The following is a 13,173-nucleotide window of genomic DNA, read 5'->3' as shown; positions in this document are numbered from 1 at the left end:
TTTTTTGATTGGCACAGAGACAGCAGGAATATGGTAGCAAAAGTCTTTTTCATTAGGAGGTATACTGTCCTGCCAGGCTATGCCTCTTTACATTCTGTGGGGAATAGCCGCACTGCTGCTTGTCCTGTCACTGCAGTGCCTATGGGCTTTTCCTTTGCCACAATGCTACCGGTACCTCTTTTACCCAGGATCTTGCTTGCTGACTATAGTTTTGTTTCAGGAGACACTGCTTGAAGTGATATAAGATAAACTATGATGGCAGATTGACAATAAAGCAAAAAAAAAAAATTGATGTGTATCTTAAGAGAAAGGATGACTGCTTCCACTGACCCCCAAAGTTTCCAAGATGACAATATGGACATACTTGAGAATTCACAGGAAGTAATCCATATAGCTTAAGGCTATTCTCCAGTTCTCCTGTATTCTCCTGTATGCTATAGCTCTGTTTAAAATTATGTGATAGCACTGATTTAGCAGCCAAGAGGGCAATTGTTAACTTGTTTTATCATATAGTTGAAAAGCAATTATCCTACACTGTACATAAAAATCAGTAGCTGCAGGGTGTGAGATCTCAAAACTATGCACTGCAAAAGGATAACACTAACATGCACACAACGGCATACATACAAATACCTACATCCAGAGCCTACAAATTGCATCCACTTCTAAAGATCCCAGTCAGGGAGTTAAATCATGCACAACCACATTAAGAACATACATTAACAAAATCCCTCATGGAATTTCCTCTTCAATCTTATTTTTCTTTTGCTCATATGCTGAAAATCTAATATTGGTGTATACTGGGAGAAGTGTGAATTCTGGCAATGTGGGGTTTATCGTTTTCCATAGCAGTCTCTTTACCCCTATGGCCTTATGTCATTTTGGACAGCCTTCTCTCCAACCCATCTTCATTCACCTTCACTTTAATCTATATGACTCTATTTTTTCTTATTCACTGTGATTCCTTCCCCATATGCATTTAAGATTTCCTTTTCTAGTTCATTTCCTCCTTTAAATTTTTTAAACTTAGCTTTTATTACTTTCTGTCCTCCTTATCCACATACTGAAGCTACTGTCATGTATCCATTCTCAAGAGTTTCCATAATAAGTTGAAAGGGTTTTGTCAATTGGCAATGGGACAATGATGCAACCTTTTTTAACCAGGAGACAAAATATTGTTATATGGTAATACATTTTAACTTGAAATTTTAGGCATTTTAAGGATTTATATTCATTTCATTACTGTCACTATATTATCTCACAATGGGTTGTACATGGCCCAAAATAAAACAAGGACTCATATATAAAATTTTAAAGCCAAAACTTGGACCTCAGGTTATGGTGAACCTATTACACCATTTTCTCATTAAGGTTTTTATTCAGAGGAGGTTTATCATTGCCTTACCCTAAAATTTAAAATGTTACTTGCCCAAAGCCACCTAGCAGGCTTTCAAGGCTGAGAAAGGTTTTTGGATCATGGTATTCTGGAGTCCTATTGCAACACTTAAATCACTACATCACATTGTTTCAATTTAAATGGAGTAAAACATATTATTCAAATTAATAGGTTCAAATAGTTCAAAACCACATACAAAGAATTTTGAATTTAAGTAAGTTAAGCCCCAAAAGTATTCAGGTTTTCACTTGGCACCTAGCAAAATCTAGGTTGGTGCCAATCAAGCCTTCAAGAGGAGACATTCCATAATAGGGGTGTCACAGCTATAGTATATTTATCTCATTGGCTGGAAATAGCAAGTCTCAAGTATATACAAGTAGAAGCACACCATCAATTATTGAAGTCCCAAGCTTTGCATTTTCATCTGAAACATCTTGAAGAAGACCAGAAGGGCACCCAGTACAACTCATTTATGACTCCTATTATATGATGTCTATGTAACTTATTCTCTCCCACTTCTACAATGCCCAAGATCTATAGGATTTGATCTCCTATACAGTTCTGAGTTCAATACAAAACAAGCCTTTAATACCCTAATATCTCTTATCTGAATATAATACAATTAATATTAACATGCCAAAATCCTGATAAGTAGCTATAGTACCTGTTTGGTCAAATAGCTTTTCAAAAGGCATCAACATTATTATGATTAATTAATGGTATCTCTTTCTGAGTTTTAACAATATCTCTTTCAGAATTCCAATAAGAATTAATTAAAATCTATAGAAAAAGATAGATATCCTCCGATATATAGTCCCAACTGTCTTTGAAAATAGTTTAATGGTTGTTATAAATATTTTCAGAGACGGAACACACATATGTGCACATAGTATACTCATGTATACTTCTATTCAATATAACTGCAAAGTTTGAATTCCAAAAAGCAATTAACGGCACTTTATCTTTGGATGGGTATATACAGTTACTATTTTTTTAAAAACAGACATAACCGATAGAGAGGAGCAAATTTTTGGTTCTGATGAAAAGAAAATGTAAAAATGATTCTAAAGTACAGTCTGAGAAACACTATAATACCAGCTGAATATTTATCTCAAGAAGTTAAGACAGATAGTTTCCATTTTATTTAGCAGAGCCATAACAATGTGTTCTAAGACACCTGCAAAATGATGATCTATCTATATATATAAAATGATAAAGTTGTTTGCGCAGTGACTATAACAACAAAACTAAACATCCCAGAAATATGAAATTTGGCAACACAATGCAAAAGGCTTGCCTCCAGGTTACAACAACACAACCACACCACAAAACCACAATCCAGACCCACAAAACTCACAACAACGCATCATGCGATAACAACACAACTAAACGCCCCAGAAATACAAAACTTGGCAACACAATGCAAAAGCCTTGCCTCCCAGTTGTAACAACACAACCACACCACAAAACCACACAGGACCCACAAAACTCACAACAACGCATCATGACTATAACAACACAACTAAACGCCCCAGAAATACGAAACTTGACAACACAACGCAAAAGCCTTCCCTCCAGGTTGTAACAACACAACCACACCACAAAACCACAATCTGGACCCATAAAACTCACAACAACGCATCGTGACTATAACAACACAACTAAATGCCCTAGAAATATGAAACTTGGCACACAACTAAACACCCCAGAAATATAAAACTTGACAACACAACGCAAAAGCCTTGCCTCCCGGTTGTAACAACACAACCACACCACAAAACCACAATCCGGACCCACAAAACTCACAACAATGCATCGTGACTATAACAACACAACTAAACGCCCCAGAAATACGAAACTTGGCACACAACTAAACGCCCCAGAAATACAAAACTTGGCAAAACAATGCAAAAGCCTTGCCTCCCATTTGTAACAACACAACCACACCACAAAACCACAATCCGGACCCACAAAACTCACAACAATGCATCATGACTATAACAACACAACTAAACGTCCCAGAAATACGAAACTTGGCACACAACTAAACGCCCCAGAAATACAATACTTGGCAAAACAATGCAAAAGCCTTGCCTCCCATTTGTAACAACACAACCACACCACAAAACCACAATCCGGACCCACAAAACTCACAACAATGCATCATGACTATAACAACACAACTAAATGCCCCAGAAATACAAAACTTGGCAAAACAATGCAAAAGCCTTTCCTCCCAGTTGTAACAACACAACCACACCACAAAACCACACTGGACCCACAAAACTCACAACAACGCATCATGACTATAACAACACAACTAAACGCCCCAGAAATACGAAACTTGGCAACACAACACAAAAGCATTCCCTCCCAATTGTAACAACACAACCACACCACAAAACCACAATCCAGACCCACAAAACTCACAACAGTGCATCGTGACTATAACAACACAACTAAACGCCCCAGAAATACAAAACTTGACAACACAACACAAAAGCCTTGCCTCTCAGTTGTAACAACACAACCACACCACAAAACCACAATCCGGACCCACAACACTCACAACAACGCATTGTGACTATAACAAATACAAAATTTGACAACACAACTCATCCACCTCCCCAATCCCTACATTCACACTTGGCCTCCAAAAAAACAATTACAATAATAACAATGACAACAACAACAACAATAAGAATCAACACCATCACAGGCAAGAAACAGCCAGGCACTGAGGCTGAGAGGCCAGTCAGTGCTACACTGGGCCTCCAAAAAACAATGCAGTAGCATCTAACTTATCCAACCTTCATGACCACTACAACAACAATAATAATAAACAGCTACATAGGCAAAACAAAAAAAAGACTATTGTACCACAATAAAAATATAAACCGCACTCAACAGAATCAGACATTACAACTAACAACAAACAAAAGACAACAGGGATCTCAAGCAATTATCAATCAACACAAAAATTGAAGAAGGTAACAGACTTCAAATACTACGACTAATGTGAGTATAAAGAAGGTGGAGCTCACAGCATAAATACAAACTAATGTAGACTGACCAGCACCACCAGACTAAGCCACAGCAACGCGTGGCCGGGCACAGCTAGTGTTTTTATATAAGATAATCTCCATTTTAAAAAAGTCATCCAGAATTTCATGAATTGTTCCAATACCTTCAAGTGCAAAAGGTTCTAGAGAAATCTGCTTACCTTTTCCATAGAAAAATTTTCGATAGTAATATGCACCAAGATCAATGTGCTCAATGATGTAACGTTTCACTTTCTCCCTGTGAATTGGCTGATTCTCTCTTGGTACTTCCAGTACAGAGACACCGGCATTTGTGCAATGTGAACTCAATGAAGACTCAAAGGAGCAACTTTCTCCTGATGAAAAAGATGCAGAGTTTGCTCTAGAGAGAGCAATCCGTCTATCACCTTCCCCTCCAGTTTCATTCCTGAAATATGGACAACTCAGTACTAGGTCATTACTTTTCCCATCACCTTCATCGGCATCTAAATTTTCTTTTGAATTGAGATCCTCTTTACTTCCCAAAGGAGATTCACAGCTTCCAGTTTGACCTGCTACCACTGGGGACTGTGAGGCAGCAGAAGCCCCAGTGGTTATATTTTTTCTTTTCCCCACATTAATTCTAGTAACCATTGCTTCATTTATGTTAAAAAGAATGCTCTGAACATCATAATGTGCAAAACATTTCTGACAATTCCAAGGATGAACATTTTTCTCAGTTCTACCATCCTCTAGCTCAGATGAGAATTTAAGAGTTTCGTGTTCACTTTTAGCAGTTCTGAGTTTTCTGAAGAGAGATGTTTCTACTGATTCTGACTTCAGTCTCCACTTGAAAGATTTATCTCGATCTCTTCCAATAAGCAGGGCACTATCCATATAGTCCAGTCCAGAAATTCTGAAAAATTCTCCTCTGGAAATTTGTGCTGCAGCATGGAGGCTTGGAGAAATTGTGGGATCACAGTGGAAAAATTCAGGAAATCCAAATGGTATGTGTGTTTTATGCTCAACATTTTCTACTCTGTAGCCTCGAAGCATGGCAAAAAAATTCTCTCCGGATAAGCCTTGCCTGTCAATTGATGAAGTGCTTCCATATTCCCTATGAAGAGCTGCTCCTGTATTTGGATTAACAGCATTCTGATCTAAGACATCTTCGGTGTCAATGTCGCTGATCGTAACATCGCTGTTGCTTCTCTGTCTTATAGGGTGAAGACCTCTATGTGGAGAATGCATAAAAATGTCTCCTAAAGCATACTTGGCATCAGCAAATTCCAAATCCAGATGTTCTTTTTGTTTTCCATCATTTTGGTCACCATTTATTGACCCAATACCTTCATAACTGGACTGAACCCTGTTTTCCCAAGGAGCTTTGCTTAGTTCCTTGACACCATCTTTCTTAGGTGGCCATTCAGATACTCTGGCTCGGACCCCCATTTTAGGCACAGCTGGAGCACCATTAGCCGGGTTATTACTTTCACCTTTGCTTGTTGTATTTAGAGAAGATGGAGGACCCATATTACCATTGAGAGCTTTAAATTTTCTGGCAAAGTAGTCATCAGACTGCATAATTCTTGCTGATTCCTTAACCTTTGTGGATGCTCTGCTAGACTTGTGCTTTTCTTCCTGTGAAGACTTTGAATCACTCATATCCAAATAGTAATAAAGGAATGCTAGGTGTTACGTTCAAGATCAAAGTTTTTGGTCTACGGCTTCCATTTTATATTTGAAAGAGCCACAATGTCTCTGTGTATTTTTCAAGTTGCCATTGCAGAAGATACTTTGGTAGAACCCAATTCTCATTCTGTATTGTATTCCTTGACATTCAGGACAAATTGACTGAGTCTTCTTTTCCACTTCATGTACCTGTATATTAAAAATGAAAGAAGAAAATCAATTAATATACATTTTAGAGATGTAGTTCTTTAGTTTTTCACAAAGAAAGCAATTTCTTTCTGCTGTGAGGTTTTTGAAAACTGCATAGTTGTGGACACCTATCTACAATTCAGAACTTATACACAAATTTACACACAATTTTTTTGCACAGAAAGCACAGAACATTTTTGCACATATGCAAATTTTGTGCAAAGTAAGTCTTCAACTACATGATTTTTCTCATCAGTGTTTCATAATACTTCAAAAACATTTTGACCTTTGCTTAGTATTAATTCCACACCAAATATATTTTGTGAAAAACAGGTAACCTATCATCTAAAAGGACGATATATCCTTGTTAACTTTAGATGTGGCTCTGAAATGCATTAATATAGCATATGCAAGTAGCATGTACTATTAGGATGTAAACTATTAGGATGTATTCAGTATAGTATTTATTTATTTATTTACATCACTTTTACCCTGCCTTTCTCTCCGAGGAGACTCAAAGCGGCTTACAGTAAATAGGCAAAAATTCAATGCCTAAAAACAATGTAAAAACAACAATTCATATAAAACAATCTACAAAACAACAGTTCATATAAAACAGGTACCATTACAGTAACAGAGAGTTACAGATAATGATTTTCCATTTAATTCTATTATAATATTGTTCATTTTTAGTTGTGGTAAGAAGGTATTTTTACAACAGAGACAACTCTGACCAACCAGCATTGCAAAGTATATACCATATTTGAGTCTAATGTGCACCTTGGACTAAAACGAAGCCCTTTTTTGCATCTATTTATTTGTTTAATTCCTTTATTTATACCCTGCCTTTCCCCCCAAGGGGACTCAAGGTGGCTAACAACCACACTTTGATTGATTTGAAACAAAGCAAATACCGTATTTACTCGAGTCTAATGCACACCTTTTTTTTTTTTTTGCTAAATGACCTTGCTAAAATTAGGGTGAGCACTAGATTCGATGGTGCTCAGAATTGGCTGCCTCCTTCCTTTGATTCGTTGGGCTCTTAATGCCTCTGAGATGCCCCTTACCCACTTCTCTTCCTTGCCTGCTCCTGCTGGGAAGCAGCAGCAACAGCAACACATGTGTTCCATTTCTCCCTCTCTCCCCCCCCCCCCCCCCAATTGCCTCTCAGGGCCCTTTCACACAGCCATATAACCCAGAATATAAAGGCAGATAACCCACAATATCTGCTTTGAACAGGGTTATATGAGTCCACGCTGCCATATAATTCAGTTCAAAGCAGATAATGTGAGAAGGGGCCTTAGCTGGAACTAGCCAGCTTGCCTTTCCTAATGGCAGTGAAAGGGCATCTACACTGGACATCACCCTGGAGGCTGCTTGTTAACCAAGCCTTTTCCAGTCTTCCTCCATTCCTTTCCACACACACACACACACCACGGTTCTGGAGGGAAAGAGGGAGAAAACTACATTACCCAGCAGGCCTTCATTCTGCTTCTTCCTAGCTCTCTCAAACTAGCCCCTAGTCCCTATCTCTTCATCAGAATGCTGGTTGGTTTTAAGATAAAGGGGGGGGGGGAGAGAAGAAGAACAGGTGCCTGCTGAGTAATGTAGTCTTCTCTCTCTTTCCCACCAAGGCAGCTCCTGTCCCTTCAGGAGGCTGGCCGCTGCTCAGATTCAGTGCATCCTGAAGGAGGGAGGGAGGGAAGAGGAGGAGGAAGGGTTGCCGCCACCACCTTCCCAAGGTCAAGGAAGTCCTTGACAACATTTTCCCAACACAGAAGTAGCCTTGGAGGCAAAGAACAGATCTGGCATGGTTCCTCCCCTTCTCTCTCCATCTATAACTGTCTTCTCAAACATTCTTTTCCCCAGAGAAGCAGCCTTAGAGGTGAGGGGAGGGAAGGACTGTGTGCCCCAAAAAAGACGGCTCTCACTTGAATCCTAGAGTAGGAAGGGACCCCAAGGGCCATCCAATCACATCTCCTGCCACTCAGAGGTACACAATCAAAGCACCCCCAACAGATGGCTATTGAGCCTCTGCTTAAAAATCCTCAAAGTAGGAAAGAAACTCCACCATGCCCCAAGGCAGCATCTTCCATGGCTAAACAGCTTGGCTCCTCTCTTTTCTCTTCCTCTGTGTCTCTCTCTCTGGACTTGAGGAAAAACTGGAGCCCCTTTGTGTCTCTTTGGAGTTCCCAGCAAGGAAGACCGGGGGGGATATTGCCATGCTTGTGGGAAGACACTTTAACCTTCAAGGCTCAGTGGTATAGAAGCCTGGGATTTGTAGTTTGCTGAGGCACCAGCATTCTCTGGCAGAGAAAATTAAAGGTCCTGTAGAACTAATCTTTCCATGACTCAAGTCAGGGGGTGCTGTGGTTTTTACCTTTGAATATGTTCTTGTGGATTGTAACTGATTTTTTTTAAAGTCGTATTTAATTGTGTTTTCAAGTTTGTATTTCCGTAGATTTTCAATTGTATTGAAATGCTTTTAATGTAAGACACTTAGAGTCTCATTGTGGAGAGAAAAAGTGGGGTATAAATAAGCATAACAACAACAGCAGGAGCAGCAGCAGCATTGAGCTATAGCAGTTAAAGTGATGCCAAACTGCTTTAATTTTACAGTGTGGGTGCATGTTGTTCATTGGGCTCTGTTAGGAGTATTCAGAATGGGCACAGCACTTCTTGGCAAAGAAGGCTCAAGACCTTGTAAATCTAGCTCCCATGATTCCATATCATGGAGTCAAGTAGTTAAAGGGATCTCAAAATACACTTCTTATATAGCATAGATGCACCCCAAGGAAGATAAGACAAGATAAGCAGTAGCAACACCTTGAAGGAAGAGCTATCTATTTATCTAGTTTTCCTTTCCATATCTGGAAACTTTGGTTTTTAAAGAAGGAGGTTAAGTGCACAGCAGTGATAACTTAACTTTTAGGTTAAATTACAAAGAATGAACTTTTTGCTGCTGCGCATTACATTTGCCAGCAAATACTTTTTCAAGGTATTGAAAATTGTGATGCACATTAGATTCGATGGTGCATTGGAGTCAAGTAAATACGGTACAAAAAGTAAAAAAACAGTTAAACAGTACCATGCATGTTAGATTAAAAATACAGTTAAAATACAATAAATATAATTAAAATGCATTTAAAATTCACAAATTCCCCCAGTTGATCATAAATGTCTACCAGGTTTATAGAAAGAGATAAAGTCTTTTAGATAACTTGGGCCAGAGCCATATAGGGCTTTGTAGGTCAAAACCAAGACTTTGCATTATGCCCAGAAACGTGTTGGCAGCCAGTGGAGCTGTTGCAACAGTGGAATCGTACACTCTCTGTAGCCAGCCCCAGTGAGCAGTCTGGTTGTTGCTCTTTGAAGCAACTGAAGTTTCTGAGCACTTTTCAAAGGTAGCCCCACTTACAGCAAATTACAGGAGTCCAACTGGGATGTTACTAAGGCATGTATCACCATAGCCAGATCCAACTTCTCCAGAAATGCGCGCAGCTGGTGCACTAGCTTTAACTGTGCAAAAGCACTCCTGGTCACTGGTGATACCTTCCAGGTTCTGAGCTGAGCCCAAGACTACCCCAAACTGTGAACCTGTGTTTCAGGGAATGTCAATTAAACTTTATTTATAGCCCGCCCTATCTCCCCCAAAGGGACTCAGGGTGGCTCACAACAAAATATACAGTGACAAGCCCACATAATTAGTAACATATTATATCCTTAAAATATCATTTAAAATCTCTAAAATTGGGGGGGGGGGGGGGGAGAGATGGAAAACAATGGGTTAAACAATAGGTTAACAGGGTGGGTGCTAGCAGCTAGGTAAGGTGCAAATAGATATACTTAATCCTCCTCCTCTCCATAAGCTAAATTGCATAAATGTGTTTTTAATAGCTTTTTTAAGGAGAGAGAGGGTAACCCCATCTAACACAGGCTAAATCCCTATTCCCATATCTGTCTTTCGACTGACCAGGAGCACCTCTGACTTGTCTGGATTAAGCTTCAATTTGTTTGCCATCATCCAGTCCATCACAGCTGGCAGGCACTGGTTTAGCACAGGAACTGCTTTCTTAGAATTAGGTTGAGAACCATTAACCTAGATGATCTGCTTCATCCACGAACCCTTGGAGTTGAGAAGTCACCACACACTCCAATACTTTGCCCAAAAATGGGAAATTGGAAACTGGTCTGTAGTTGTTGAGGACAGTGAGATCCAAGGAAATTTTCTTTAGGAGAGGTCTTACCACAACCTCCTTGAGGTCTGCAGGCACCCTGCCCTGATGTAAGAAAGCATTAATCACTTCCCTGACACATTCCACCAGTCTCCCTCTGGCCTGTTTTATGAGCCAGGAATGATAGGGGTCTAAAGTACATCTCTTCACTACTGCAAAACAGTCTCTTAGGCCCCTTCTACACTGCCCTATATCCCAGATTATCTATCCCAGATTATATGGCAGTGGAGACCCATATAAACCTGTTCAAAGCAGATAATCTGAGATCAGATCAAGGGATATTGGGCTGTGTAGATCCAGCCTTATTCTCTCAAATTTGGATTTAATGTCTGTCAATTTAATCCATCACATATCATTTTATCTAAAGATTACAAACATGGGCAACATAAGGCTGCAGTGCTTCTTAACTATTTTAGTGCCTTTGGAAATGCCAAACAATCCTAATATTCAATGGTCTAATTTGGAAAACAATCTAAATTTATATACACCAGACTTCACTATGTCAACTTCTTCTTTCCTTTTTTTCTGGTCGCGGTTACAGAGAGAAAATGTGAAGGATCTAGTGTTCCCTCACTACTTCACAGTTCACTTTTCGCTCCCTTGCTATTTTGTGGGTTTTTAATAAACACTAAAATAATAGTATAAATCATAAAATAATATTATAAATCCCTCTTTCTACTTCCTTCCTAAGGAGAAGCCAAAGGAAGGGAGAGAAAAGGAGGCTGAAGCAGCTTTGTTTTCGCCTCACAAGGCAGCGGCGGGAGCACACATGTGCATGAAAGAGAGGTGAGGCGACAGAGATGCTACTTGCAAATAACACAAATATAGTGTCCCTACTTTGTGGATTTTCACTTATTGCGGATGGTCCTGGAACATAACTCCCTGCGATAAGTGCAGGAACACTGTATTCTGTTTTTCACTGCAATTTATATGAAGACTAACACGAACTCCAAACTTAGAAAGGCCCTTTCCCCATCTAAGGTCTGCCAAAGTAGAAAGGTCTTCATTTGCCCATGGAACGAGAGCAACAAGGATACCAGTCGAAGCTCTCCAGGGCAATCTGGAAGAGCAACAAAGACTCTCTTTAATGTTTCCTGCAGACATGTAAACAGACTTTTAAACAGCTTCCCCAGAAGATCTGAAGACATGGATAGGCTCATATAGGGAGGTAAGTTCTTCAGTTAACTTGGACCTGAGCCATATTGGGCTTTGCAGATCTAGGACTATGGATTGCATCTGGAAATAAATTAAGAACCAGAGAAACTGTTGCAACGGGGAACTGTGTGTTCCCTATAGAAAGCCAAAGTAAATAATCTGGCTGCCGAAGTTTGAGTATCCTTCAAAGATAAACCCATGTAGTATTACAGTATTATAGTAACTCAAATGTAACTAAAGCAGGTGTCACTATAGTCACACTCAATGTGTAGTGCAGAACCCTTAATTTTGTAATACTACTACTCCTGGCCATAAAACCTGAGTTTCCAGGCTAAGGAAATGAGTCCAGGAGTGCACTCTAACTGCAAACCTGTGTTTTTGGAGGTAAGTGTGTGTGTGTGTGTAAGGGGGGGGGGGGGAAGCGAGCAAGCAAGCAAGTGGAGGGGGGTGAGCGAGCAGGAGGCGGGTGAGCAGGGGGCAGCCAAGCATGACAGGAGAGAGGACGCTTTTGGCATGCGTGCCATAGGCTCACCACCACTAGACTAAGTGGTTGTCTTTTGAAATTCTGCTCTACTCTAATAGGGCACCATTTTTACACTGATCTATGGACAAGTAGACCACAGTTGGGGGGGGGGTCAATTTTCTTTACTAAGATTTCTAGAATTATATATGAGTATATAGAGAAGTTTTAAATTAATTGGAAAAAATTGTATAACACAGTTATGAAAGGGGTAGAGAAAGAAGGTAACACGTGGAGAGGAAAAAGGGAGGTAAACAACAGTTTGTTCCAGAGATGTCCAATAGATGTCTTTGCAGGGCAGAAATGCTGGTTGAAGTAATGATCCTCATATCAAGTGGTACAACATCAAAGTAAACTCACACGGGATAGGGGAAGTGGGGATTTCTGCTCTCACATATGAAACAATATTTTAAAGAATCAGCTACCACATTTATTTGTAGAACCAAGTTTGCGGGAAAAGAGAGCAAAATCCATGGGCATAGAAGAACAATAATGGTTTAAAAAGAGCAAAATTACAAGGCTTAATTTTTCATTAATGTACTACTAAAGCTCCCTCACATTAATTAAACTATAAGAACCTTTTTTTATTCCTGCATACCAGCCTTAATAAATATTTCCTGGCCTAAAAGGAGCAGTTTAGAAATAAGCAACAAAATTGTATTCAGTCCTATGTTCTATTTAACTAAGAATCAAATTTCACTGAAAAATAATCAAAAAGTATTTACCTCATTTATGATGAGCTACTGCATGCCTCTCTTGAAGTTAGTGAGTACAGATACAAAAATTAAGTCCATGCTCTCTAGCATAATGATAACTTTCCATTTATAATGCATTAGAAATAAAAGTAAAAAGAGGGTTTCTCTCCTTCTAAGAATCATTACACTAAGTTATCTTTGTGTTAAAATTATCTTGTAGATTGACAAGTAAAAGTGTAATATTCATTCTGGAGTGCTTTTTGCAAAGTAT

At 39.3% G+C, this 13,173-nt stretch overlaps 1 protein-coding gene across 7 annotated transcripts in view; it reads right to left on the bottom strand.

Annotated features, from left to right (window-relative positions):
- The window catches only part of sipa1l2 (signal induced proliferation associated 1 like 2), a 100,292-nt gene that overhangs the window by 66,513 nt on the left and 20,606 nt on the right, over positions 1-13,173 (bottom strand). For all 7 annotated transcript variants that reach the window (XM_008124255.3, XM_008124248.3, XM_008124267.3 and 4 more), the window contains exon 2: positions 4,620-6,297. In XM_008124255.3, the coding sequence (XP_008122462.1) occupies positions 4,620-6,081 (1,462 nt within the window). In that variant the 5' untranslated portion in view covers positions 6,082-6,297. The remainder of the gene's footprint in view (positions 1-4,619; positions 6,298-13,173) is intronic.

This window comes from Anolis carolinensis, chromosome 1 (assembly GCF_035594765.1).
Source record: "Anolis carolinensis isolate JA03-04 chromosome 1, rAnoCar3.1.pri, whole genome shotgun sequence".
NCBI lineage: Eukaryota > Metazoa > Chordata > Lepidosauria > Squamata > Dactyloidae > Anolis > Anolis carolinensis.
This window is presented reverse-complemented; position numbering and strand designations above follow the sequence as displayed.